The 25,426-nt window shown below is 37.2% G+C and overlaps 1 protein-coding gene across 2 annotated transcripts in view; it reads right to left on the reverse strand.

Annotated features, from left to right (window-relative positions):
* Positions 1–4,884: 4,884 nt before the first annotated feature.
* The window catches only part of abcd3a (ATP-binding cassette, sub-family D (ALD), member 3a), a 39,918-nt gene continuing 19,376 nt past the window's right edge, over positions 4,885–25,426 (reverse strand). Inside the window, exons 10-23 of one of the 2 annotated variants that reach the window (XM_062020892.1) lie at positions 23,722–23,791; positions 23,562–23,631; positions 21,184–21,281; positions 20,730–20,821; positions 19,276–19,367; positions 19,017–19,089; positions 18,887–18,950; positions 16,312–16,389; positions 14,763–14,828; positions 14,588–14,677; positions 12,290–12,409; positions 10,753–10,857; positions 9,262–9,318; positions 4,885–5,725 (exon numbers count right to left, since the gene is read on the reverse strand). In XM_062020892.1, the coding sequence (XP_061876876.1) occupies positions 5,648–5,725; positions 9,262–9,318; positions 10,753–10,857; positions 12,290–12,409; positions 14,588–14,677; positions 14,763–14,828; positions 16,312–16,389; positions 18,887–18,950; positions 19,017–19,089; positions 19,276–19,367; positions 20,730–20,821; positions 21,184–21,281; positions 23,562–23,631; positions 23,722–23,791 (1,153 nt within the window). In that variant the 3' untranslated portion in view covers positions 4,885–5,647. Of the gene's footprint in view, positions 5,726–9,261; positions 9,319–10,752; positions 10,858–12,289; positions 12,410–14,587; positions 14,678–14,762; positions 14,829–16,311; positions 16,390–18,886; positions 18,951–19,016; positions 19,090–19,275; positions 19,368–20,729; positions 20,822–21,183; positions 21,282–23,561; positions 23,632–23,721; positions 23,792–25,426 lie in introns of those variants that run through there. The other variant, XR_009821129.1, reaches the window with a different exon arrangement.

Below are 25,426 nucleotides of genomic sequence, written 5' to 3' on the forward strand. Positions count from 1 at the left end.
TCATCGGATTAAGTAGGTGCCCTACTTAAGTGTCTTACTCTGGATAAACAAAGGTTAAATAAACCTGTCAATACATGGAGACTCGGAAGTACATGTTTATATACTACATTACCTAGAAGGCTTAGAGCTGTAGGCAGGAACAAGAAGTAGGTTTGTGCTATGTGGGAGGACGATCAATAAATAGTTGATATTGTGTTATATGTTGTTGTTACTGCTTCATCTACATAAGAACAATTATGTTTTGATTAGACAGTTGGCGAGTGCGTTTGGGACAAATTAGATTGGCGAAAATGATGGCGATTGACCAAAAATGTGCTGGATAGTTGGGGGCATTGGACTAAAGTTGCGAGGCCGCGCATAATTCGCAGGGATTGATTGCGATTATTGCGCAAATTGCCGCGATTGCAAAACCTGGAAGGACTGATATATGTGGCAGCTGTCCATTTGCATCATTTCTGGGCTGTGAGAGCTGTTGCTATGGTAACGAGCAAGCACATCCAAAGTGCTGCTCCGTCACGTCTTGTAGCCCCAGGTCTTGAGTCAACGAGCGACGCAAGGTTTACAGTGTGCGAATGTGCGCTTCCGATCCCACCCGCTTTCACATTAGCAGTCACAAAGGTCTTTGAAGTCAGTGACAGCTGCTTGGAAATCCTCAGATATGCTTGCTGCGGAGACTAAAAAAGGGGGCGGGGCTTCCTACCCTCATTTCACATTTCAGTCTGGCCAGCTCTCGTCATACCCCAAATATCTACAATACATTATTTCTTTGTCATGTGAGCCATGATCATCTGTAACAATAACTATAAAAATAATATAGCTACAGCCCTTATCGCTATCTTCAATGCTAACATGAAAAAATATGATAATTCATGTTGGTTTTTTTTTTAAATCTGCAAACTCCATTGAATAATGTGGCCATGCCACTGTAATGTGTGAATTAAACATCTAATATTTAATTACTGTATGTTTTCACAATATTTCAGGTAGTACAGGAATACTGTGTGCACGGAAATGAATACATTAGTACTATTATCTGCGTGTATTTATTTGAATATGTGTCTTTTCTAACTTGAATCTGCAGCTGTGTGTGTTATTGTTGTTGACAATGAAGCACTATTAAATATTCAACTTACTACTGAGATGTTGTCAGATTTTAAATAGTTTTGTGGACCAAAGGGTACGAAAATAATGGATGTTGAAAGAAAATATGAATTGTACAGTAGACAGAACACCAAGCTAGTACGTGTATATTTGAATGATTGGGGTACACCAAGTACCACAGCAGGTACTCCTGGGAATCTTTTTTTCTTTTACAGATGATTATTTTTGCATATCTTTGACACTGTCCGTACTGTAATAATTATTGTGCTCTGTGTTTATGTGGAATTTGACACTGGAAACTCTAATAAATAACTTTAATATTTCATTGCCGTTGAGTGTTCAATGCATGCTGCTTGGTGGAATACACTGAAATACTTCAGAAGTGAATAATATACAGTTAACTTGGTACATTTGATTAATTAATAACTACATGCTTTTGCTGTAAATATTCATGAATATCATCATTCAACAGGGTTTGAGGAATTGTCATGAAATTACTGTACTTACAGTAGTACTTGCAGTACTAACAAACAACTGCACTTAAAGTGGTGCTTACAGTAGTACTTGCAGAACTAACAAACTGCTGTACTTAAAGTAGTGCTTACAGCTGTACTTATAGTCCTAAAAACTACTGCCCTTACAGTACTAACAAACTAATGTACTCACAGTAATAATTACAGTACTAACTACTGTACTTAGTCTTAAAAAACTACTTCACTTACAGTACCAACTACTGTTGTCAAAGTACTACTTATAATACTAACTATTGTACTTCCACAGTACAAACTAGCTACTGCACTCACAGTAGTCCTTTCAGTTCTAACCATTGTACTTATGTCATTGAATTGTAGTGAATGCAGAGCACGTGGCAGGGCTTTAAGGGTCTTACCATACTGGCAGCAGAGCACGTGGCAGGGCTTTAAGGGTCTTACCATACTGGCAGGAGTGAAGGCAGGCCTGGTTCTAGTCCACATCCAGTCTCTAGTTCTGGTGCACATTTAGTCTCCAGTTCGTTACCTTGATTTGCTCCAAAGCAAAGGGAAGGGAAAGAGCTGACCAATTCAGAGACGGGTTAGAACAAATCAGATCAGAATGAAATTGTAGACTTGTCATCCACACTACAAACCTTGCAAAGTCACTATATCCAATAATTCAACAATAAAACACTTATTCTATACTTATTATACACGTATTATGTGTTTGTTTCATTCAGCTAGTTTACTGCTATGTGGGTTTGACAATGTAGTCCACAGATAGTTGCACCTGCTCCTAACTACTTTTAGCTGCTTTCTTTTGTCCCTGTTAGCCAACAAGCCAAGTAGCTCAACACTTAGCTAGGCTAACATTAGCACAATTAGTATTAATCGTTAATGTTGCAACAATTATTTAACAAGTTACTGTATAAAGCAGTAAAAATATTTACCCTCAATCAACCAGTCTGCTGCTTCCAGTTTTCAACTTCAGAGCATTCCCATCGATCTCAGTCAAAGCCAAAACGCTTCCATTTTCAGCTCCTTATTCCCTGGTAAAGTTCCTGGTTTTGGCTTTGAGTTCCTAAGTCTAAAGTAAGGTTCCTGAATCTGAAGTAAAGTTCCTGGTTCTGGCTTTAAGGTTCTGGATCTAAAGTAAAGTTTCTGGATACAAAGTAAAGTTTCTGGATCCAAAGTAAAGTTCCTGGATCCAAAATAAAGTTCCTGGATCCAAAGTAAAGTTCCTGGTTGGAAAGTAAAGTTGCTGGATCTAAAGTAAAGTTCCTGGATCTAAAGTAAAGTTCCTGGATTTAAAGTAAAGTTACTGGTTCAAAAGTAAAGATCCTTTATCTAGAGTAAAGTTCCTGTTTCTAAAGTAATGTTCCTGGATCTAAAGTAAAGTTCCTGGATCTAAAGTAAAGTTCCTGGTTCGAAAGTAAAATTCCTTGATCTAAAGTAAAGTACCTGGTTCTAGAGTAAAGTTCTTGGTTCTGGCTTTAAGTTCCTGTTTTGAAAATAAAGTTCCTTGTTCTAAAGTAAATTTCCTGGATCTTAAGTAAAATACCTGGTTCTAGAGTAAAGTTCTTGGTTGTGGCTTTAAGACCCTGGTTCTAAAGTAAAGCACATGGATTTAAAGTAAAGTTCCTCGTTCTAAAGTAAATTTCCTGGATCTAAAGTAAAGTTCCTGGTTCAAAAGTAAAGTTCCTGGTTCAAAAGTAAAGTTCCTGGTCCTGGCTTTAAATCCCTGGTTCTAAAGAAAAGTTCCTGGTTCTGGAGTAAAGTTCTTGGTTCTAGAGTAAATATATTGGTTCTGGCATTAGGTTCCTGGTTCAAGAGTAAAGTCCCTGGTTCTAGAGTAAAGTTCCTGGTTCCAGACTATAGTGGTTGCAGAGTAAAGTTCCTGGTTACAGCTTAAAGTTATTGGTTCTAAAGTAAAGTTCCTGGTTTCTAGACTAAAATTATTGGTTGAAGACTAAAATTATTGGTTGAAGACTAGAATTATTGGTTCCATGAGTAAAGTTCCTGGTTCCATGAATAAAGTTCCTGGTTCAAGAGTAAAGTTCCTGGTTCAGGAGTAAAGTTCCTGGTTCAAGAGTAAAGTTCCTGGTTCAAGAGTAAAGTTCTTGGTTCAAGAGTAAAGTTCTTGGTTCAAGAGGAAAGTTCTAAAGTAAAGTTCCCACAGTGGAAAGTGGATTGTACAGAGACTAAACAGACATTGGAGGCTAGACTGAATGTAGTCAGGGCAGACATGTAAACAGGAAACAGGCAGGATGAGATCCAGCAGCACTAAAGAGCACTAAGGCAAGAGTCCACATAGAAAGACCGGCAGACTTTCAGCTTTGCCAGCTGACCACCGAGTCTTTTCCAAGAAAGTGAGCAGTAAATGAAGTTCTGTATATTGTCCATCCGGGACTCATCTCAGGTGATTTCAGCTGCTAATCCTAAATTCACAACAATATTCAAACACCGCTGCTGTTCCATTTTTTCCATTTGTTCTGTTAAGGAATTTTAAGTAATTCTGTGTGTAAATAATAAAACATAAATAACATTAAAAGCATAGTAGCGCAAATGTTTGGGACAAGTTTGGTGAGATTTGGACAAGGTGGGGCGGCTGAGTGACATCACTTGTCAGACAAAGTGTTTTAGAATGACTGAAAAACCTTAATAGCACAAATGAATGACAGTGTTATTTTAATATTTTCAATGACAAGGGGGCCAGCTGTACACAGGTTCAATAGTGAGTTTACATTTTTCACCAAAAGCGACCAACAGAGCAAAAAACATTACCAAGGACAGCACACACCCTGGCTTCCACCTGTTCGACCTGCTACCATCAGGCAGGCGCTACAGGTGCATCAGAGCCAGAACAAACAAGCTCAGAGACAGCTTCTTTCCCTGAGCTGTCACCATCTTGAACTCAAACTTGTAATAAATAATTCACCCCTATACAATATCCTACCCTAATACCCTACTGTGCAATATTACCCTTCTAATGCAATACGTCCGACACTGATTGTTATTGTTACTCTATTACTCTTGTTTTGTTCTGTATATTGTACAGTATTTTGTATATTGTACAGGATTGCTTATTGTTTTTATTGGATAGTAGTCTGTTTATTTAAATTCTTATTTTTTATCATTATTACTACTTGTGTGATTTATTTTTATTCCATATTTGTTTCCACTTCCAAATAATGACAATAAAGTCCATTCTATTCTATTCTATTCAATGTCCAAGCGCTCGACCACAGAATGATGTTCAGGGCCACGTTTTCACTCTAATGGTAAAAAACGACATCCTTTCCATCGGGAGTGTTTAGTACAATGTGCAGTTTATTTTCATGTTATTTTTATACAGGTTCATGATCAAATAATCTAATTACATTATGATTTCAGAAATGAAATACATCAACAAAAAGGTACGGTTGCATCTTCTGAATTATTGTAAAGTGGACGTTAGATCATAATGCTGTCACATGAGAAACAAACAGAATGAAAAATGTTACAGGCAACAGTAAAGATGATTTCTGATCAGACTAATGAACAAAAAACATTGATCTAGCTCGCTAGATTTCAAGATCATCAGTGAAACTGACTAAAATGTGAAATATTGCAATAAATAAACTGCAATAAATACAACCTTCATGTGGAGTCAAATGTTCAGTTAGAATTTTAGAATAAAAGTTCATGTTTTGTGTCAGTTGAACTTGAATAGACTTACTGAAACTTATGACATCTCAGCTTGACTGCTCTGACTCAAAAATACCTCAATGACCTTTTATCTGAACAAATGATATTACCAATGAATGCATTATGATCATGTTTTCTTCCTCTAAAGACAGAAGGCATAATGTCAACATTTATCAATTTACTTCTGCAGGCTGGATAAGATTATGTTTACAAGTTAATTCTATGAGTGACAAATTACATTCCATAATTTGAGCAATAGATGTAAAAATCATATTGTTGACATTAACGATCGCAGGTCCCATGAAAGAAAAATGTCAGTTCCACACTTGAGTGCAAAAACGATGGACTGGATTAGTAGTACATTGTCGCCAGAACTCACCAGTCGACTAAGACCCAAACTCCACAGTCTGTTCTGTGATGGGTTGAAATTCATAACTTCCTCTGCCGTCCATGTGCAGGTAGTACTTCGTGGGGAAAAGGGGAACAAGGGATACAAATAAGTGGGCCAGAAAGCATAAAATACATTTCTACTTATAGTTATTTATGCTCACTGACACAATTACACCTGACCAATCATTTTGAAAGGTATCTACAAGGGGTGGGTACTGAATCCTGTACTTTTTTGACACCGACCAGTTGCCGACTTCGCACTTTGACGATCACTCCAGCAGCACCGAGAGCGGACTCAGCCAAACTACCTCTAGGTAATGTAGCAGAGAAATTGACTCAAAAACGTAAGTATAGTAAGGCTCAACTTTTCCAAAAATGTGCGAGCTTGATGCTAATATACATTGGCTTTGCTATTGACATGCTGCTGATTAGCATTCGTGATTTTACATGGCGATTTCAACACCTCCATGTGTGTTGATAAAATGTAAAACTAAGATGCACGTTACAATCAAACAGCTGGTGCCTAATTTCTGAATATCCTCCTAACACACCCGCTGTATATAAATAGCCGACTCAACTCGCCTCCTTAGCACAGGAGGGGGGGGGGGGTTCAATGTCCGACGAGTCATAACTGCCAAGAATCCAGTAGATCTCTCCTCCTACCCCACCCCCATCATTTTCAAGTGATTGATCCCACTGTTTATGGTTAGATTTTTTTTTGCAACTGCATTAAAATGCTTATAATCCAGATATAGAATCAAATGATTGCCACCCACACTAACCAGATTCCTGACAAACTCTTAACATTTGTAATAATATACACTAATTGTATATTTGCTTTATAAATACAAAAGTCTAAGTTGTATTAAAAACTTGAGCCGTGACATTTGCGAACAAATTGAGTCTATCAAGGGGCTCTTTTAAGGGAACAATGAGAACCAATTACTAGTTGTGAGCCGTTCTTCTATGCACACGCAAAGTTAGCATCAGCAATTGCCCACGCTGCACATGCGCGTGCCACCCGACTGGCAACTGGACTAGTTAAAGGACACAGCCGCAATTGGATTTCCTTTTTTTTTTTAATACCTGGTAAGAAAAAAAAAGAAGATTACCAAAAAACCAAATAAAATTAAATTTATATATATATATATATATATATATATATATATATATATATATATATATATATATTTTTTTTTTCTTACTATGTTTATTTTTTAAATGTATTTCTTTTTATCTGGATTCACTTTTTGTGTTCATTACTCTTAGGGTAGTAATTCATAACGTGACTCTCGATCTGGGATCGAGGGCAATGCAAACTCCTTCAAGATAGCAAAAAATAATGAACCAATCAGGATCGCCGGGCTAGATTTCATAGATGTGACGTAGCGCGGAAGCATGCAGCGAGGAGTCGTGTGCTGACATTGGTTCTGCTATTGTAACTGTTTTGTCGAATCTATCGAATAAGAATTATTTAAAAGATGAACAGAGAACGGTTTTGAAGGCATTTATTGGTGGCAAGGATGTTTTGGATGCTCTGTCGTGATCCAATATGTCGGCTGTTCTGTTTTGGATTTCCCAGCGTCGCTCTCATCAGCGCCACGGGTTGATTTCGATGTGAGTGGTTGAAGTAGCACGTCATTCAAGATAACGGACAAGTGGTTTATCCAATCACATACAATTATTTTTTTTACAAGGCCCCGCCTTCTGAAATACATCTCCTATTGAGAAGTCTCAGATCCTTGTGTGGAGCGCAGCGAACTACAAGGATCTGGCGAGAGTCAGGTTAAGTAATTCAAGCGTACACACACACCAGGTATGGTAGCACCATTTTATACTCACATTTTTATTATGTCCTAATTTTGATCTATAATTTTTATATCCATTAATGCATTTTATTCCTACTTATTATTTGTGTATTTTTTCTTTATTGTTAAAATACTACACATTTTTTTAGGTGAGGGAAAATTCAAACGAGTGAAGTCACTGCCAAAGCATGGAAATATGGACCGCTTTATAGATTTTGTTTATAATGAAAACACAACAAAAAGTAAAATTAGAGACAATCTTTCAGAATAAATCCCACCAATAGAACAATATTTGTGTAAATTAAATTATTCTGATCTATATCTTATCATTTAACTGATACTAATGATTTGATTTAAAAAAATTATAAAGAGTCAGTCTTTTGAACGGCTCTTTGAAAGGAACAGTATACTCCTCAAGATCTGGCTCCCTTCAAAGAGCCCTAAATCCCATTTTTAATAAAAACTAGACAAATCAATTTATATATCAAATGTTGACATTTTCAAAAACATGATAAAATATAAAAAAATAACAGGATAGGACTAGTTTAAGGACTGTTCAACTAAATTGTTATAGGGGTCATATTTTTTTAGAAAGCGATGACCAGGGTGCAAGACATATACGGTAAGTATTTTTAATTGTTTTATTTTGAACACATAACTTCCATGTTTTTATCTAAATATCATCAAATGGATAGGGGGACAAGCGGTAGAAAATGGATGGATGGATGGATAGATAGATAGTCTTGCATAGTCAAAAAGTCATACTTTATGCTAGTCAAAGATAATTTATGTAACAGGAGCGCACTGCTATTTTCAAGAAGGGCCTTTAAAAAACAGTCATAGATCTTCCGTGACAGGTGTGTTGTTTTAATGACATACCGTCTACCTGCTGTATGCAGATGTTCCACCGAGTGTTCTGCTGCAAAAATGTTAGCAAGTAAGGTTTTACTACAATTAAATTGTCCTCGCAGGCTGGAGTTGGCCCACTTGCTAATTAGTTAAATAGTTTTGCGTGACGTACTTGAAGTAGCTCTAAATTCGCTTTGTCTCACCTCTGGCTTCAGTGGTGTCTTTGTCTATGGTCAATACCTACGGTCAAAGCTGATGTTTTTGCTACGTTGCTAACAATCGATGCTACATGCCAATATTAAAGTTAAAGGTTTTTTTTGTTTTTTGTTTTTTTTTAGTTTTTTTTAATTAAAGTTAAAGTTAAAGTACCAATGATTGTCACACACACACTAGGTGTGGCGAAATTATTCTCTGCATTTGACTCATCACCCTTGATCACCCCCTGGGAGGTGAGGGTAGCAATGAGCAGCAGTGAGCAGCAGCGGTGGCCGCGCCCGGGAAACATTTTTGGTGATTTAACCCCCAATTCCAACCCTTGATGCTGACTGCCAAGCAGGGAGGTAATGGGTCCCATTTGTATAGTCTTTGGTATGACTCGGGCAGGGTTTGAACTCACAACCTACCGATCTCAGGGCGGACACTCTAACCACTAGGCCACTGAAAAGTACATATGGTAGCCAGTATGTACTTTGTGCACAGAGGGAGTTTTTGGCCGTCTCCAATGGCGCGTCAATCGCGAGCTTAATAAAACACATTCACACAATATGCATTTATAATTTTTATAATTGGATTGACAAACTTCAGTACTTCATACCATCAAAAAAGGTCAATGTTTTTAATTGAGTCTGAATGTCGGAAGTTGAATGTAATTTAGACTCCTCTGAATGGAATCATGGAATAGTCCACTATTCTAAGACAGCCCTAGAAAAGAATTGTTTTGACATAGTCCTTACCTCATGGTGCTTCCAAAGAGACTTTCTGTGAGACACAGTAAACAAGGTGATGCCCACCTACAAAACAAGAGAAGATGTTGGATGACATTTGCTGTGTGATCTTGCCAAGACATTTTCAACATCACTTGACAACTACAACTACTGGGAAACCAAAGGTACTTATAAAATCGGCGTGAATCTCTCATTCAACAAGGACGTTTCTGTGCTTACTGTATAAGTCACTTCATCTCACTGTGCTCTGTGTTTCGTCATGTTTACCTAGTACAGTGGAACCTTGATTTACGAACCCGTTTGCAAACTTTTTGGTTTACACACCTTAGATCGCGCCGAATATGCCTCTGTGTGCAAACCATGTATCTGTGTAAGAACACTTCATTCATTCATTTTGTGTCTCGCTGGCAGCCATTTTGTGCTAGCTTGTATTGAAGAGATCGAGGAAGTTTTTAACTGTGATGAGAACTAACTTTTCTGGAAAATTATGCCAAAGCGGACTTTATTTCACTGCAGCGGCGAACACTACCTCTCATTCAGCGGAGTCTCTACCAAGAGAACACACCCACATGGCCCTTCCCCCTGCCCGCTTTCTTCACTCGCTCTATCTGTTTCTCTCCTCTTGTGAGCTGCTCCTTTGTCTATGTTAAATGTATTGTGAGTGGTGGATTTAACTTTTTCATATGTTTATTAATAATAAGGATTTTTGTGTTTTCTGATCGTTTGTGGGGGCACCAAATGGACTTTTGTGTGTATGTGCATGTTGACAGAGCAGCGCATACAGCACAGTTCAGCTTGTTATTGTTTTGGCTTTTTAATAAAGAGATCATTGATCCATCACTCCTTTGTAATGTTTGTTTGATACACAGTACCGTGTAGCAGTGGTCCCCAACCACCGGGCCGTGGATCGATTGGTACCGGGCTGCACAAGAAATTTTTAATTTTTTTTAATTTTTATTAAATCAACATAAAAAACACAAGATACACTTACAATTAGTGCACCAACCCAAAAAACCTCCCTCCCCCATTTACACTCATTCGCACAAAAGGGTTGTTTCTTTCTGTTATTAATATTTCTGGTTCCTACATTATATATCAATATAGATCAATACAGTCTGCAGGGATACAGTCCGTAAGCACACATAATTGTATTTTTTTATGACAAAAAATAAAATAAAATAAACATTTTCAAGCGTTGACCGGTCCGCAGTTACAAAAAGGTTGGGGACCACTGCCGTATAGCACTTTATATTGCGTTAAAAGTGTACTAACCTTAACTTTTGTCGAGGCTGGAACCCATTATTCATATATACATTGCTTCTTAGAAAGAAAATTGCTTCACTATACACACTTTTCAGTTTACGAAGCCTGCTCAAAAACTAATTAGGTGTGTAAAGCAAGGTTCCACTGTGTCAAGACCTATTCTACAAATGAGACTACATTTTAGTTACATTATACAGTGTACACATCTTTTCATGAATATCCAAAATGACATTGTACCATCCTGCAGTGGCTGTAGATGAAGTCTTCCACATCCACACTCACAGCACTGGTGCACTCGTCCAGAATAGCAAACTGGGGCTTGTGGTAGAACAATCGGGCCATCTACAAAAGGTTAATAAAAATACATATTTAAATATCAGTCTGACTTTGCCTGAAGGTATTTACATGCATTTAAACATGTATTTAATGTTTATGCTTGAGACCCAAAACAGTATAGAAGTTGTAGTAATTCAATGTTTTACAGACCTTTATTGTATAGAAAAATATGTATTTGGTTCTCTATATTAATTTTTGTGCAATCTGTCTTTCCTTGTTAAAATAAAGCTACAATGAAAATAATGGATTGTTAAAATTTTTGTAAAGGGATTAAAAACTTATTTTTCCCACCTGATTATACATGGAGCAATCTCCAAGATACCCAAATACACTTAAAATACAATTTTATGAAGAAAGACGAAATGAAGGAAAATTTAAGTGTGTAAGTTTGTCACCATTAAAAAACTAAGAAAAATAGAGAATTTTTATTCATGTCTTGTCAAATCAACTCAAATCAATCGGTAACAGTAGAAAGAGAAAGTCAAACACAAATACAAATAGACATTTAAAATGGTGAAAGAAAATACTTTTTTTGGTGTAATAATAAGTAATAATGAGCTGGAAATCTTATACACAAATATAGAACATAAGGTGGCAAGTAATATTTCTTTAATGAATAAAGCAAAATCACTTCATATTCTCTACGGCTTGCTAGTGTTAGGAATATGAGGAAATAGCTACAAAAGTACACTTCATTCACGAACCGTGTCACAAAAGAAGTCGGTTAGAATAATACGTAATCCGGTATATAGAGAACAAAAACATTGAAATTCAATGATTTGGTGCCATTGCCAACAGCTAAAATTATGCACGAAGCAAACTATAATCTGCTAGCCAAGAATGTACAACAATTCTTCTCAACAAAAAAGGAGAAATATAACCTTAGAGAAAAATCTACAATTAAAACATGTGTATGCACGTACAACACTTAAAACCTTTGGCATATCAGTATGTGGAATAAATTATGGAATGTGCAACAAACTCAAATAATGTAATAATGTAATGCAGTTTAAGAGGTTGTTAAAACAACAAGTGATTACAAAGTCATCATGAACTTATTGAAAAAAATATATACATGTATGTCATTTTGTAAATCATAATTGACATAAATATTTATTACTGTAAGAGAACTGTTGTACTTAGAATTCATTGATGTAAATTGTGTTTAGAAAAAAAACAGGAAGTGAACAAATGTGTTAGTAGTTGCTATTAAGTGGAAAGGGGTCGGAATAAATAAGCTTTGCTTCTTCCTACTCCTTTTCGGACATGTTAAGAAAAATTAAAAAAATAATGTTGAAATTGTATATACAGTATGTTTAAAATAAACTTGAACCAATGAACCAAATGAAATGATTTGGTTCTAATGAAATGACTGAACGAGTAAAGAGTAATTGATCTGATTACAGTGACAGCTATCATCACAGAAAAGATGACTTACTGCCATCCTCTGCTTTTCTCCTCCACTGAGAACATCCATCCAGTCCTGCACTGAGTCCCAACTGCCTTCCCTGGTTAAGATGTGGCCTAGCTGCACGTTGTCCAAGTAGTCCTTCAGTACCTGGATGTAACAACACAGATGTATGCGGATAAACATTACCCAACCAGATAAACACAAAACCAATTACATGAAATTACGGACTATAAGCCGCTACTGTGAACCCTGCGGCTTATAAAACAGTGCGGCTAATTTATAAAGTTTTCTTCGCTGACGGCCATAATGCAAATAGCTTTCATTAAACAAATGCAAAAGACACTTAAAAGGTGTGTTATTGTTTGTGCTATAGCTTTATCTTTTGGGTGAGTTCCCTCACTGCAGGTGCAGCTAGGTGAATGTCTACAAGTGTTTCTTGCTATTTTAAAGATTTGAACCGGAAGTAGAAGTGGCATTTTGTCTTCTAATCGCCCATTGCATTTCTACTCATATGGATTCTTCATTCATCACTCCAAGCAACGTTTATAAGTTTTACAATATAACCCAAACTATTTTTACCTACTAAACCATCCCATGTGGGATGTCTGTGGGAGTGTATTCATGCATATTTGTGCGTGCTATCGTAATGTTAAGAAGCTACCTTCATTAGCATTAGCTAATGTGCTAACACGTTTACGAGTATTATTAACTTACAATGGCATTCTGTTTGTATTGTTTCAGTTTAACAATTTCCTCAGTAAATTCACTAAAACGTCATCGTGGAGTTATTGAGTCTGTTTAGTTGATTGGAGAGCTAGCTTCCGCAGCTAGTGGGTCCATGACGATGACTTCTGTTTTGTTTGATCAGCCGTTTTACTGCTGTTACAGACAGCTTTTGGAAACAATTAGGGTATTTAAATAAACATTTATGAAATATTTGTGTGTAAATAACTCATTTCACTACGTATATATTTGCGGCTTACTGGTTGTGTTCAGGAACGTGACTTTTGAATGCAAGTAAACGAAGTGGTGGGCCACCAAACCAACATGGCTACTGTGCAGCAAACAGAGTGTGAACTAGCAGAGTACACAGAGGCCTAGATCTTACTATTAAAAACAGATACAAGCAAAAAAATCTAACTATGCAATGGAATCTAACCCAATATTTTTTTAAAAAAGGATTTGTCGAGTGATCAAGGATTACCCGCCGGTCGCGTTCCCAGACATATCAAACTATTGTGCTCCAGACATCATTCTACACGACAAAACAGATGAAAACTTGGAAAAGCATGGAGGTCTACAACTTCTTTGTGTGTGGCTATGTCAAAGAAATTGGTATCTCCCAGATTAATTATGCATCGTTTTTGCTCAGGTAAGGTCGCATTTCATGATTTAACTTTGCATTTACTGCCATGTTTGTTGCCTTATTGTTGTTGCATGCACCGTTTAAGAGTATGCAGATTTTTCCCCATCTTTATCAAAATATAACTATAGATCTCAACATTGTGTATGTGCTGAAAGCTTTGTTTATGATTGCCTTTGGTAAAAACTTAAAACTCATTTAGTTTTTAATCACATTTGATCTCTTTTATTTAGACTCACCGAGTTGGTGATTTAGCAAAATATTCGTAGCAAAAATGCGTTTTAAGAACTCCGAAACAAGATAAAATACATGCATAGGGCATTTTTCTTTGAGAAAAGAACGCTATAACAGACGCACGCTGGCCGACCACTTCGAGTCTCGCATAGTTAATGAGCCGGACGTGACATCAGATGACTACAACCTTTAGTCCGGTGCAGTTAGTAAATGAACATTTATTTATTTTTCCTAAAATTTAGTGGGTGCAGTTTGTCTATAGTCCGGAAAATAAGTTAGGTTTTGTAATGCTTTGTTTTTTAGTTTGTATTTACTAATGGACTTGGGTTTGACTGCACCTCTGCCTCTAATGGCCTGTGTTGACACTGATCATTCCTACTACAGTATGTCCCTTTTACTTGTCCCATAACTTCTACTCTGATGTTTTAGTAAAATGTCCCTTATTTCGAGTCATTCTGATTATTTCTACTGTGCAAGGTGCCGGCTGTCATAAATTAAGTAAAAGTGCATTAATGAAAATGACTATGTGAATGAATGCAGTCGCGGGCAAGGGACTTTTGTAATATGTTGAGTCTTTCTATTTTATGTCAATTATGAATTGTGTTGGTTATCATTAATAACCTGTGAGGAGCAATTGCATTAGTTATTCTATGACTCGGCTATGTTGCAGATGTGTGGATCAGTGCTACAGGTGTGTAGTGTTGGTGTGAAAGTGCATTTTTTCAAACCTGATCAGAGATTCCCTTCCTCTTTTGTTCTTCGTAGGTGTCAGGGTAGATCACTTGGTCCCGCAGAGAACCTAGAGTCATATAGGGTCTCTAGGAAATGAAACAGTGTTGTTCAAGTCTATAAACATAGAGTTTTGAGGTGAAATTTCAGCTAGATAATGTTGTTTGTTGGTACCTGTGGAACATAGAAGAGCTTCCCTCTCTCTGGTTTGGTCAGCTGTCCCCCAAATAGAGGCCAAAGCTAAAAACAATAAATCATTTTGAATCATTTTCTACGGCAGAGGTGTCCAAAGTATGGTCCACAGTTATTTTTTTAATGGCCTGCGGCACATTGTAAAAATGTTATTAAAAAAACATAAACAAGGGGAATAAGAGCAAATGTAACAAGAAAAAGTTGCATTGTTGACTCTCAAAACTGCCAGGTAGGCTGTATTTTTCTTTAAAGCTGTCATTACTCAAAAATAATCCATTTTCTACCGTTTGTCCATAATGAATCAAAATCAATGTTGTTATGATTTATTGACCTATTCTAGGCTCCAATTACTTCACAACAAATATTCCACTTAGAATTTTTTTGGGGAAAAAAATGCTTATTTTGTGTGATTGCTATATAAAAAACTAAGTCTTATTTGATAAAAAAAAGGGTATAAATCAAAAACATGAAAAAATCAAACTTATAATCGACAGATATATCTGAAGTTGATCGAGAGACTTAAGCGTTAAAAGTAAAAAAATAAATAAAAAAAAAAGATAGATGTAAGCACAAGTTAACACTTGCATGTACGACTTATTTTTCTTCTTTTGGATTCCAAAATTTTTTTGTGGGATTTCATTTTTTTTCAAAACAGTCATTGCTCAAAAAATATTAATTAATTAAAACCGATGTTGTTATTAATTATTTATTGACCTATTTAAGGCTCCAATAAATTCACATCCAATATTCCAAGTTAAAATATTTTGGGGGAAAATATTTGATATGTTTTTTTTGCCATAAAAAACAGGGTTTGGACAAAAAGAGCATAAAACATTTAAAAAAAAACCTTTATATTTACATATAGACCTGAAGCTGATTTAGAGATTTAAGCGTTAAACAACGAAAAGTAAAAAAATAATATATAATTTATTTTTAACATTTTTATGACTGAGACCCTTCTAGGTCCTGGGACCAAACTTTAGGGAAACCCTAAAAGGTTAAAAACATTACATATATTGTAGTTGTTTTGAAAATGAAAACGATCAAAATGGGCCCCGCATGCTTTGATTTTTCAGTGTGCGGCCCCCAGTGGTAAACGTTTAGACACCGCTGTGTTAAGGTCACAAGTCATAAGACAGATGCTGCATTTTGGAGGTCAAATTATACACAAACTAAAAACAAATGTTAAACATTATTCAATCTTCTATATCACAGATGTGTTATCAAAGAAGGCCCATCAGCTCAGGCCGTAAGTTCCTAGCTTTGAGGTTATAGTGTCAAAGATTTCAATCCTGCAAAGAAAAAAAACAAAACAAAAAAAACAGCAACAAAAGCAGAAATTATTTTAACTGTGTGCAGTTTGGTTTGATCTCTAAATACAAGGCACTGAAGCCTGAAATTTCTCAAGGGCACACCACCTCAATGATATCTCTCCCTTGTCCACATGTGTGAATTCCTTCCGTGCGGTCATGCATGGACTACAAAGTACAAAGTACAAAGTACACAACACACCAACATCGAGTTCTCTTACCTCTCCAAGCACCCGGAACAGCGAGCTCTTGCCACAACCATTTGGTCCACACACTAGAACGTTGGTGCCAGAACTCACCTTCAGAACAGGAAAATAAAAAGTTGTATGCATTACTATTGTGAAGACTTCACATTTTGTCAATTTGTAAACGTCTGATGTATATTAACAATAATATGAGGCGTGTGCTGTTTGGATGGAACATACTTTTAATTTTTTTCTAAGGCGTTCCTAAAGTGTTAACTGACCTGCAAAAGTTTAAACTACCCGGTAATCACACAGTTGACGCAAGATAGCCCAAAATGCACAGGGTTTCCCCAAGATTGCCAACATACCTGCGGTGATGGGGGCGTGGTCAACACAATGTCATTAAAACTTGCATAACCATGATGATGCATATATTTTCTTTAACAAGGCTACAAATGTTATAGATACGTTTAAAAACAATCTGTTTTATTATTAATTAGTAGTAATATATATACATACTTTTTCTTATATTATATCGTTTTGCTCTATTTTTCAATAGTTGCTGCTTATTGTACAATGTACATTGTTGAGAGTGTTTCACTTTTCCAATTCTTTTAGTGACTTTTTCTTTATTAAAAAGGACTAGCAACAAACCTAGCATCTTTTCTGGTGTTATTGGAGACTCTTTATTTCTGTCGCTTGATGTCCATGACAAACAGTGGGAGCTGCAGCGAGCCGGAGGAGGCTGATACTCCAACTGTATTTTATTAGCATATTCCACTTTTTGTAGATGGCTCTCCGCAGGTATTTATCACATATATTAAAGAACTTCTGCATCGCAGACATGCTGACTCCGCTACAGACAATTGTGTGCGTATTGCTTACGTCATCACAACATCTGGCTTTGCAGCACTGTTTCGGTATCTTAGTCATTTTTTGGCAGCTGAATTTTCTAATCAATAGTGAGAAAATACAAGGCTATATGTAATATATATATATATATATATATATATATATATATATACATATATACATACGTATATATGCTTGATTTCTAAGAAATAGTGATTGTTGAATGATGTGTTTGCTAAGGCGCAGTTGCGTAAGTTGTTTACGTAAGTGAAAAAAAATAAAGCTAACGTCTCCTCTACTTCACGGCCATAAAAAAATAAGAACCCCTGCAAATATATTATACACTATATATATCAGTGACGTGCGGTGAGGTTCATGGCTGGTGAGGCACTGACTTCATCACAGTCAGATTTACAAACATATGAACCCTACAGAGTATCTTATTCACCATTTGATTGGCAGCAGTTAACGGGTTATGTTTAAAAGCTCATACCAGCATTCTTCCCTGCTTGGCACTCAGCATCAAGGGTTGGAATTGGGGGTTAAATTACCAAAAATGATTCCCGGGCACGGCGCCGCTGCTGCCCACTGCTCCCCTCACCTCCCAGGGGGTGACCAAGGGGATGGGTCAAATGCAGAGGACAAATTTCACCACACCTAGCGTGTGTGACAATCATTGGTACTTTAACTTAACTTTAACTTTACACATACAAACTGTACAAAAAAGCACATTTAATAGAACAAATGTTATTATGGTCTTACCTTTACTTATAAATGAAGTCCATGCGCCGCTCCTTCTGAACAAAAGCATCGATAACTTGTTTATAGAACTCTTCCTTATCTTTCTTCAGTTTTAAAAGTCTCTCTGTCTCGATGGAGATCTTCCTTTAATTATTACCTCCTGCTTCGATTGAAAGTCCAGTTTAGAAAACTGTTTTATTTTAGATATGTAATCCTCCATGTTAAAAGTCCAGGCGAGAGGTAAAAATAAACGATCGCTGCTAACTGTAGCTTGTTGTCACTTATTCTGCAGCCGAGTAGTCGCAAGAATGATCCCTGGGATCCCCATCGCTCTCTACCACCATGAGGCGGGATTACTGCGAGCCTCACTCAGTGCGTCTTCGCAGCCGTTTTATGATTGTTCAGCACAAGAAATACATTACACACATACAGTTGTTGACAAAATACACTGTACATTATATACCTCAGCTAGTTAAACTATGGAAATGTATAATATAATTCATATAGCAATACGGTCTCACTGCACAGCAGGCCAGCAGTTAGCCGAGTCATTGCGCAATACATGGTGAGGCTCAACTGGCTGCTGACTCACCGCAAGTCTCTTCTCAGTATTTGAACGGCAAATGTGAAAATTCAGCGATTTTGAATAAAAATAATCTAAAACTGGTGAAGTTAAATGGAAAATAACTTTATAGTATAATCACTGGATACATATAACAATTTAATTTTTTTTTTTTCTTTTTACATTTTTTTTCTTTCCATGATGGCACGTGAGGCCCCGCCTCACCTGCCTACCCTGACTGCACGTCACTGATATATATGTATATCCATTCATACATTGTATTACTTTAAGTTGTTTTCACATAAAAAAACTCAAATTTTTTATGTGTGGCGGCTTTTATTTTGCCATGGGGTGCCGCCACGATCATTTGAGGGGAAACCCTGTTGCCAAATTCAGCCTTGGCTTAGCAGAACGTGTGTCCTAGCAAAAATATCCGATTGAATGCCAGCGTCGTACCTCAAATGTGAGATCTCTGATTAGGATGTCTCCATTTGGTGTCGCTAATGGGGTGTGGTCAAATCTGCAAAATAAAAAGAAAGGCTTAAAGTCTACCATGAAAAATAAAAAAGGAAAGATAGACACTTACTTGATGATGTTATCTCGGTTGATAACTTGACCATTTCCAGGTACTAGTATATTTTTTTGTGCGGTGTCAGATTCTGCAATAAAAACCCAACAAACAGATTCAGTCAGTTTTGGTGTTGTTATCTAATCTTTGTCAATCGTTACTATTTGGGCAGCTCGCAAAGGTGAAACGTTGTGTAATTTGTACTCATGCATGGGAAAGATAATAAGTGTATGAATTGTGATAATACAGCTGGTGTTGTACAAAACACAGTATGTACCGTTCTCCTGCTGGGTAACCATGGTGCGCTCATATTTTCCGGCATTTAACTCCTGTAAGACTTTCATTAGTTCAGTGATACGAGATGTGAATCTGCAGGGGAAGCAAAAACAATAACAACGTAATCAGAAACAATGTGGAATGCACAGATGTGAATATTTCTGTTCTATTTCTGTCCTTTGAGCCAAGGGATAGCTACAGTATATACAGCTGACTGAAAGACCTCCTGGTGTGTACATTTCTTATACATATGCTCACCATACAGTAGGAAAATAAGCATTCGATTCCCTGATGATTTTTTTAAGTTGACCTTTACAAACATATTTTAATGTTATTGTTGTTGTAACAGAGAGACGGACCAAATGTAAAATTAAATCCTAAAAAATAACATTAAAACTTATAGATTAATTTGTAATTGGACTGAGGGAAATAAGTATGTAGTAGCATACTTGTAGTTTTTTGTAGTTGTAGTACTAGTTGTGTATTGTAGTAGTATATTGTAGTTTTTGTAGTTGTAGTAGTGTATTATAGCTTAGTGTAGTTGTAGAAGTTTATGGTTGTTGTAGTGTATTGTAGTTATAGCAGTGTATTGCAGTTTTTGTAGTTGTAGTGTATTGTAGTTTTTGTAGTTGTAGTAGTGTATTGTAGTTATAGTACTTGTAGTAGTATGTTTTAATTTCTTGTAGTTGTAGTAGTGTATTGTAGTTTCTTGCAGCTGTAGTACTTGTAGTAGTGTATTGCAGTTATTGCAATTGTAATAATATATTGTAGTTTCTTGCAGTTGTAATAATGTATTGTAGTTTCTTGAAGTTGTAATAATGTATTGTAGTTTCTTGTAGTTGTAATAATGTATTGTAGTTTCTTGTAGTTGTAGTAGTGTATTGTAGTTTCTTGTAGTTGTAATAATTTATTTCAGTTTCTTGTAGTTGTAATAATGCATTGTAGTTTCTTGTAGTTGTAATAGTGTATTGTAGTTCCTTGTAGTTGTAATAATAATTTGTAGTTTCTTGTTGTTCTAATAGTGTATTGTAGTTGTAATAATGTACTGTAGTTTCTTGTAGTTGTAACAGTGTATTGTAGCTTCTTGTAGTTGTAATAATGTATTGCAGTTTCTTGTAGTTGTAGTAAATGATAAATAAATGATAAATGGGTTGTACTTGTATAGCGCTTTTCTACCTTCAAGGTACTCAAAGCGCTTTGACAGTATTTCCACATTTACCCATTCACACACACATTCACACACTGATGGCGGGAGCTGCCATGCAAGGCGCTAACCAGCAGCCATCAGAGGCAAAGGGTGAAGTGTCTTGCCCAAGGACACAACGGACATGACTAGGAAGGTAGAAGGTGGGAATTGAACCCCAGTAACCAGCAACACTCCGATTGCTGGCACAGCCACTCTACCAACTTCGCCACGCCGTCCCAGTAGTGCCATTCTCAAGTACAAATACTCACCCAGAGAGCCTGGTCATTTCCCGACCTGCCAGGACAATCCTTCCAAGGGCCTGTGACATCCTCAGAAGCATCCTCCCACTCTGGTAATAATCCTACAAAAAATATGCCCACTTTGCATGATTGTCATTATTCTAAAACAAATATATTAAAGATTTGTTTTTATTGCGTTGTAGGAGTGAGACATACAAAATTATCTGAGGCGGACTAACAGTTGTAAGTTTATATACTCTACAGTCCTTGAATACTTCTATTTTCCTATATCAAATTTAATTGAATTCATTTTCCCCACCTTTTTTATTTCCTTAGACGAAAAGTAAAACATCAATGTTATATAAAAGCTGCCCAGACAGATTTGTATTTTGCCGGCATGAGCAACAATATTTCAGGTTTGAAATACAGTTAAGAAAAAGCATTGTATATACAGTTTGTGTTATGTTTGAGTGACATGGCTGACCTCCAGGAGTTCAGACTGTGTGCTGTGCCGATGTCGTGGATCGGACAGGTTTAAGAATGGCCGGCTGACCACCAGATAGCCCACCACAGTAGCAATGTCTACAGCAGATCCAAAACACAGACACACACACACACAGGTAAAACAAAATACAAAAAACATGACATAATGCTGTGGGCAATTTTTAAGTTCATACTGTAACTAAATAGTGCTGATGAGCGAGGCCCTGAACACTTTTTTTTTCTTTGGCAAAAAATGCTATTTTGTAAAAATTGTACCAATTTGGCACTAAGTTTACAGTCAATGTTAAGAATATAATTGTATGAAAATATTAATGTGGTTGCTATAATGATTAGTTAAAAATATCCATCATCCATCCATCCATCTTCTTACGCTTATCCTAGGTCGGGTCGCGGGGGCAGCAGCCTAAGCAGGGAAGCCCAGACTTCCCTCTCCCCAGCCACTTCGTCCAGCTCTTCCCGGGGGATCCCGAGGAGTTCCCAGGCCAGCCTGGAGACATAGTCTTCCCAACGTGTCCTGGGTCTTTCCCGTGGCCTCCTACCGGTCGGACGTGCCCTAAACACCTCCCTAGGGAGGCGTTCAGGTGGCATCCTGACCAGATGCGCGAACCATCTGGCTCCTCTCGATGTGGAGGAGCACAGCTTTACTTTGAGCTCCTCCCGGATGGCAGAGCTTCTCACCCTATCTCTAAGGGAGAGCATCGCCACCCGGCAGAGGAAACTCATTTCGGCCGCTTGTACCCGTGATCTTGTCCTTTCGGTCATAACCCAAAGCTCGACCGGTAAATTGAGAGCTTTGCCTTCTTCACCACAACGGCTCGATACAGCGTTCGCATTACTGAAGACGCCGAACCGATCCGCCTGTCGATCTCACGATCCACTCTTCCCTCACTCGTGAACAAGACTCCGAGGTACTTGAACTCCTCCACTTGGGGCAGGGTCTCCTCCCCAACCCGGAGATGGCACTCCACCCTTTTCCGGGCGAGAACCATGGACTCGGACTTGGAGGTGCTGATTCTCATCCCAGTCGCTTCACACTCAGCTGCGAACCGGGTATTGTGGCCAAACAGCTCAATTTTTGTTTCATCTGACCACAGAACTTTCCTCCAGAAGGTCTTATCTTTGTCCATGTGATGTCAGATGAAACAAAAAATTAGCTGTTTGGCCACAATACCCAGCAATATGTTTGGAGGAGAAAAGGTGAGGCCTTTAATCCCAGGAACACCATAACTACCGTCAAGCATGGTGGTGGTAGTATTATGCTCTGGGCCTGTTTTGCTGCCAATGGAACTGGTGCTTTACAGAGAGTAAATGTGACAATGAACAAGGAGGATTACCTCCAAATGCTTCAGGACAACCTAAAATTATCAGCCCGTAGGTTGGGTCTTGGGCGCAGTTGGGTGTTCCAACAGGACAATGACCCCAAACACATGTCAAAAGTGGTAAATTTTGTCAAGAGGAGTGGTCAAACATTCAAGCAGAAGCTTGTGGATGGCTACCAAAAGCGCCTTATTGCAGTTCAACTTGCCAAGGGACATGTAACCAAATATTAACATTGCTGTATACTTTTGACCCAGCAGATTTGGTCACATTTTTAGTAGACTTATAATAAATGTATAAAAGAACCAAACTTCATGAATTTTTTTTTGTGACTAACAAGTATGTGCTCCAATCACTCTATCACAAAAAAAAAAAAAAAGAGTTGTAGAAATTATTGGAAACTTAAGACAGCCCTGACATTATGTTCTTTATAAGTGTATGTAAACTTATGATCGCGATATATATATTTATTTGTGTACATATCATACTAATATAATGGATAAAATAATTAATATAACTGGATATTAAGGGTATGTGAAAGTTCGACTCCTACCTTGTATACTTCCGTGACGACCTCCGTAAAGTTTTGTAATCAATCAGAAATATCAAGCAGCTAAAATCGCCAAACATGGATAAGTGTAGAGAGTGTTTAGAATTGTTCCCATCATGCTTTGTAATAGATTTAAATGGGTGTAATTTTGAATTTGTTTATGTTGCACGGACATTTTTTTTATAATATCCACAACACAAAGCAGGTTGTGTTATGTGTGATTTTGTGTTGGATTTTCTTTTGCACCATGACTAGGGAAGGTAATTTGCAATGGGTCATATAAGTAATTGCTGCGCGTAGGTTTAATCACAACATAATAGACCTGAAATCCTCACAATGTCGACAAAATGGCAGCATCTACCTGCGGGGAGAATTCCTTGGCCTTAGTTCCATTGAAAAATGGACAGTTAATTCCTGTCATCGGTATCGACAGCATAAAACCCGGATCGGAACAGCCCCAATTAGGAATCATAATAAACACTTCCACTTACACTTGGCAATGATGCTATCCACAAACCCCATTGAGAAACGAAAGAATATGAAGTTGTGTAAGTGGTCAACCTGGAAAATAATTACAAAATACAAACAATATGTATATAAATAGGTGAACAACATTGAAACTTAAAATGACTGGTGCTAGATGTTACTTACCAGTTTTTTAAATGTGGTGTAAATAGTCTGTTTTTCTCGCATGTTTCCATTGTAGAAGGCAATTTCCTCACTGAAGACATAAAAAAAGTTGCAATCATAAGAGTACAGAGTATTTTCCATTTTATGAAATTATTCAAAGGGTACCCTCACTTTCCAGGTCCTTCTCCTGGTAAATAAATACAAAGCTTAACATTGTACACTAAGACAATGTTAGGGGAATATTTTCCCTCATTTGGCAAACATGGAACGCCTTAGAAGTTACAAGCTTTTGCTCAAAGAAGATAAACACAATAAATACACCCTGTGTTTTCTATCTTTGCAAATACACACATACTATACTGTATCTCATTTAGGTTCTGGAAGAAGAGGTATCAGGAACGAGATGAAGGGAGAGTGTACAGATGTTTGGAGTGTATGCCAAGTTAACTTTTGGTTTTGATCTCCGCCTAGGTGGAGCAGCAAGATGGAAAAAAGCATTTATGTAGAGCGACCATTTTCAGAGAATGCGCGGGACTTTAGACAGCTCGGTCCTCTCTCCAGCAATGGTATTGCTATTGCTTGTATTTACTCCTTTTTTGTAGGATAAATTGTTAATCATCAATCCTAGTCACCTCGCCTTATTCAGACAGCTGTTAGAATAACAGAATTTGGGAGGACCCTTCACTGTAAAAATCAGGTACCCAATAACAATATCTCGAAGAACCTAGAACACGGGTCGGAAATCCGTGGCTCCAGAGCCACATGCAGCTCTATAGCAGGAAATGTGCATTTATAAAGGGTTTTATAAGTCCGACTGTTTAGATGTCTTTGACTACATCCATACGGAGTTCTGACTGGCGTTTGGATGAGAAGGAGGAAGTACATGAATGAGTAGAGTACATCCCAAAAAGAAAAATCTCAAAAGAAAATATAGTTTAAAACTAACAGTACATACATAACGTTCATAAGCTATGTTTTGTTTTGCGGCTCCAGACTCTTTAACTTTAGTAAAAGAGGAGGCTGATGGCTCTTTTGATAGTAAAGGTCACCTGACTTTAAACCAGGGGTGTCAAACATAAAGGCCTAGCCTGCGAACAGGTTTTATCCGGCCTGCGAGATGAGTTTGCTAAGTACAAAAATGAGCTGAAATTTTTGAATGACAGAAACTGCTGTTCTAAATGTGTCCACTTGATGTCGCAGTAGCAATTCTTTGTATCCCCTGTCAAAAGAGTGCATGACTTCATAGGGGGCGGAGCTATGTGCGTGTTAAAATAGAGGCAACACTTCCGTGTTTGGACTCTACGTACTCACGCTGCCTATTAGTGATAGTACACAAAATGTGGATTGTTACGTTCATGCCTTGATTGTCAAATATGTTGTTATTGTAACCTGTGAAATTGATATCCAAATAAATGCTTTTGATAATCTGTACATTTTCTGGGCACACATTAATATGCTGAAATATTATGTATCCCCTTCTAACTTCATGTGTGATTAATGAAATGAGTTCAAATTCACATGTTTTGCTGTAGATGATGCTACATATGTACAGAATAAACCACATGATGTTAGAACATCAGTGGAGGAAAAAGAGTAAATTACATTAATAACATCTTGTAATTTGATTTTGATATTATTAATAATTTCATTTTCTGATAGATTAAAAATGAACACCAATGAGAGCATTTTAAAACTCATGACAGACTTAATTCCACCTACTTGACTG

The sequence above is a fragment of the Entelurus aequoreus genome, linkage group LG15 (genome assembly GCF_033978785.1).
Source record: "Entelurus aequoreus isolate RoL-2023_Sb linkage group LG15, RoL_Eaeq_v1.1, whole genome shotgun sequence".
NCBI classification, from domain to species: domain Eukaryota; kingdom Metazoa; phylum Chordata; class Actinopteri; order Syngnathiformes; family Syngnathidae; genus Entelurus; species Entelurus aequoreus.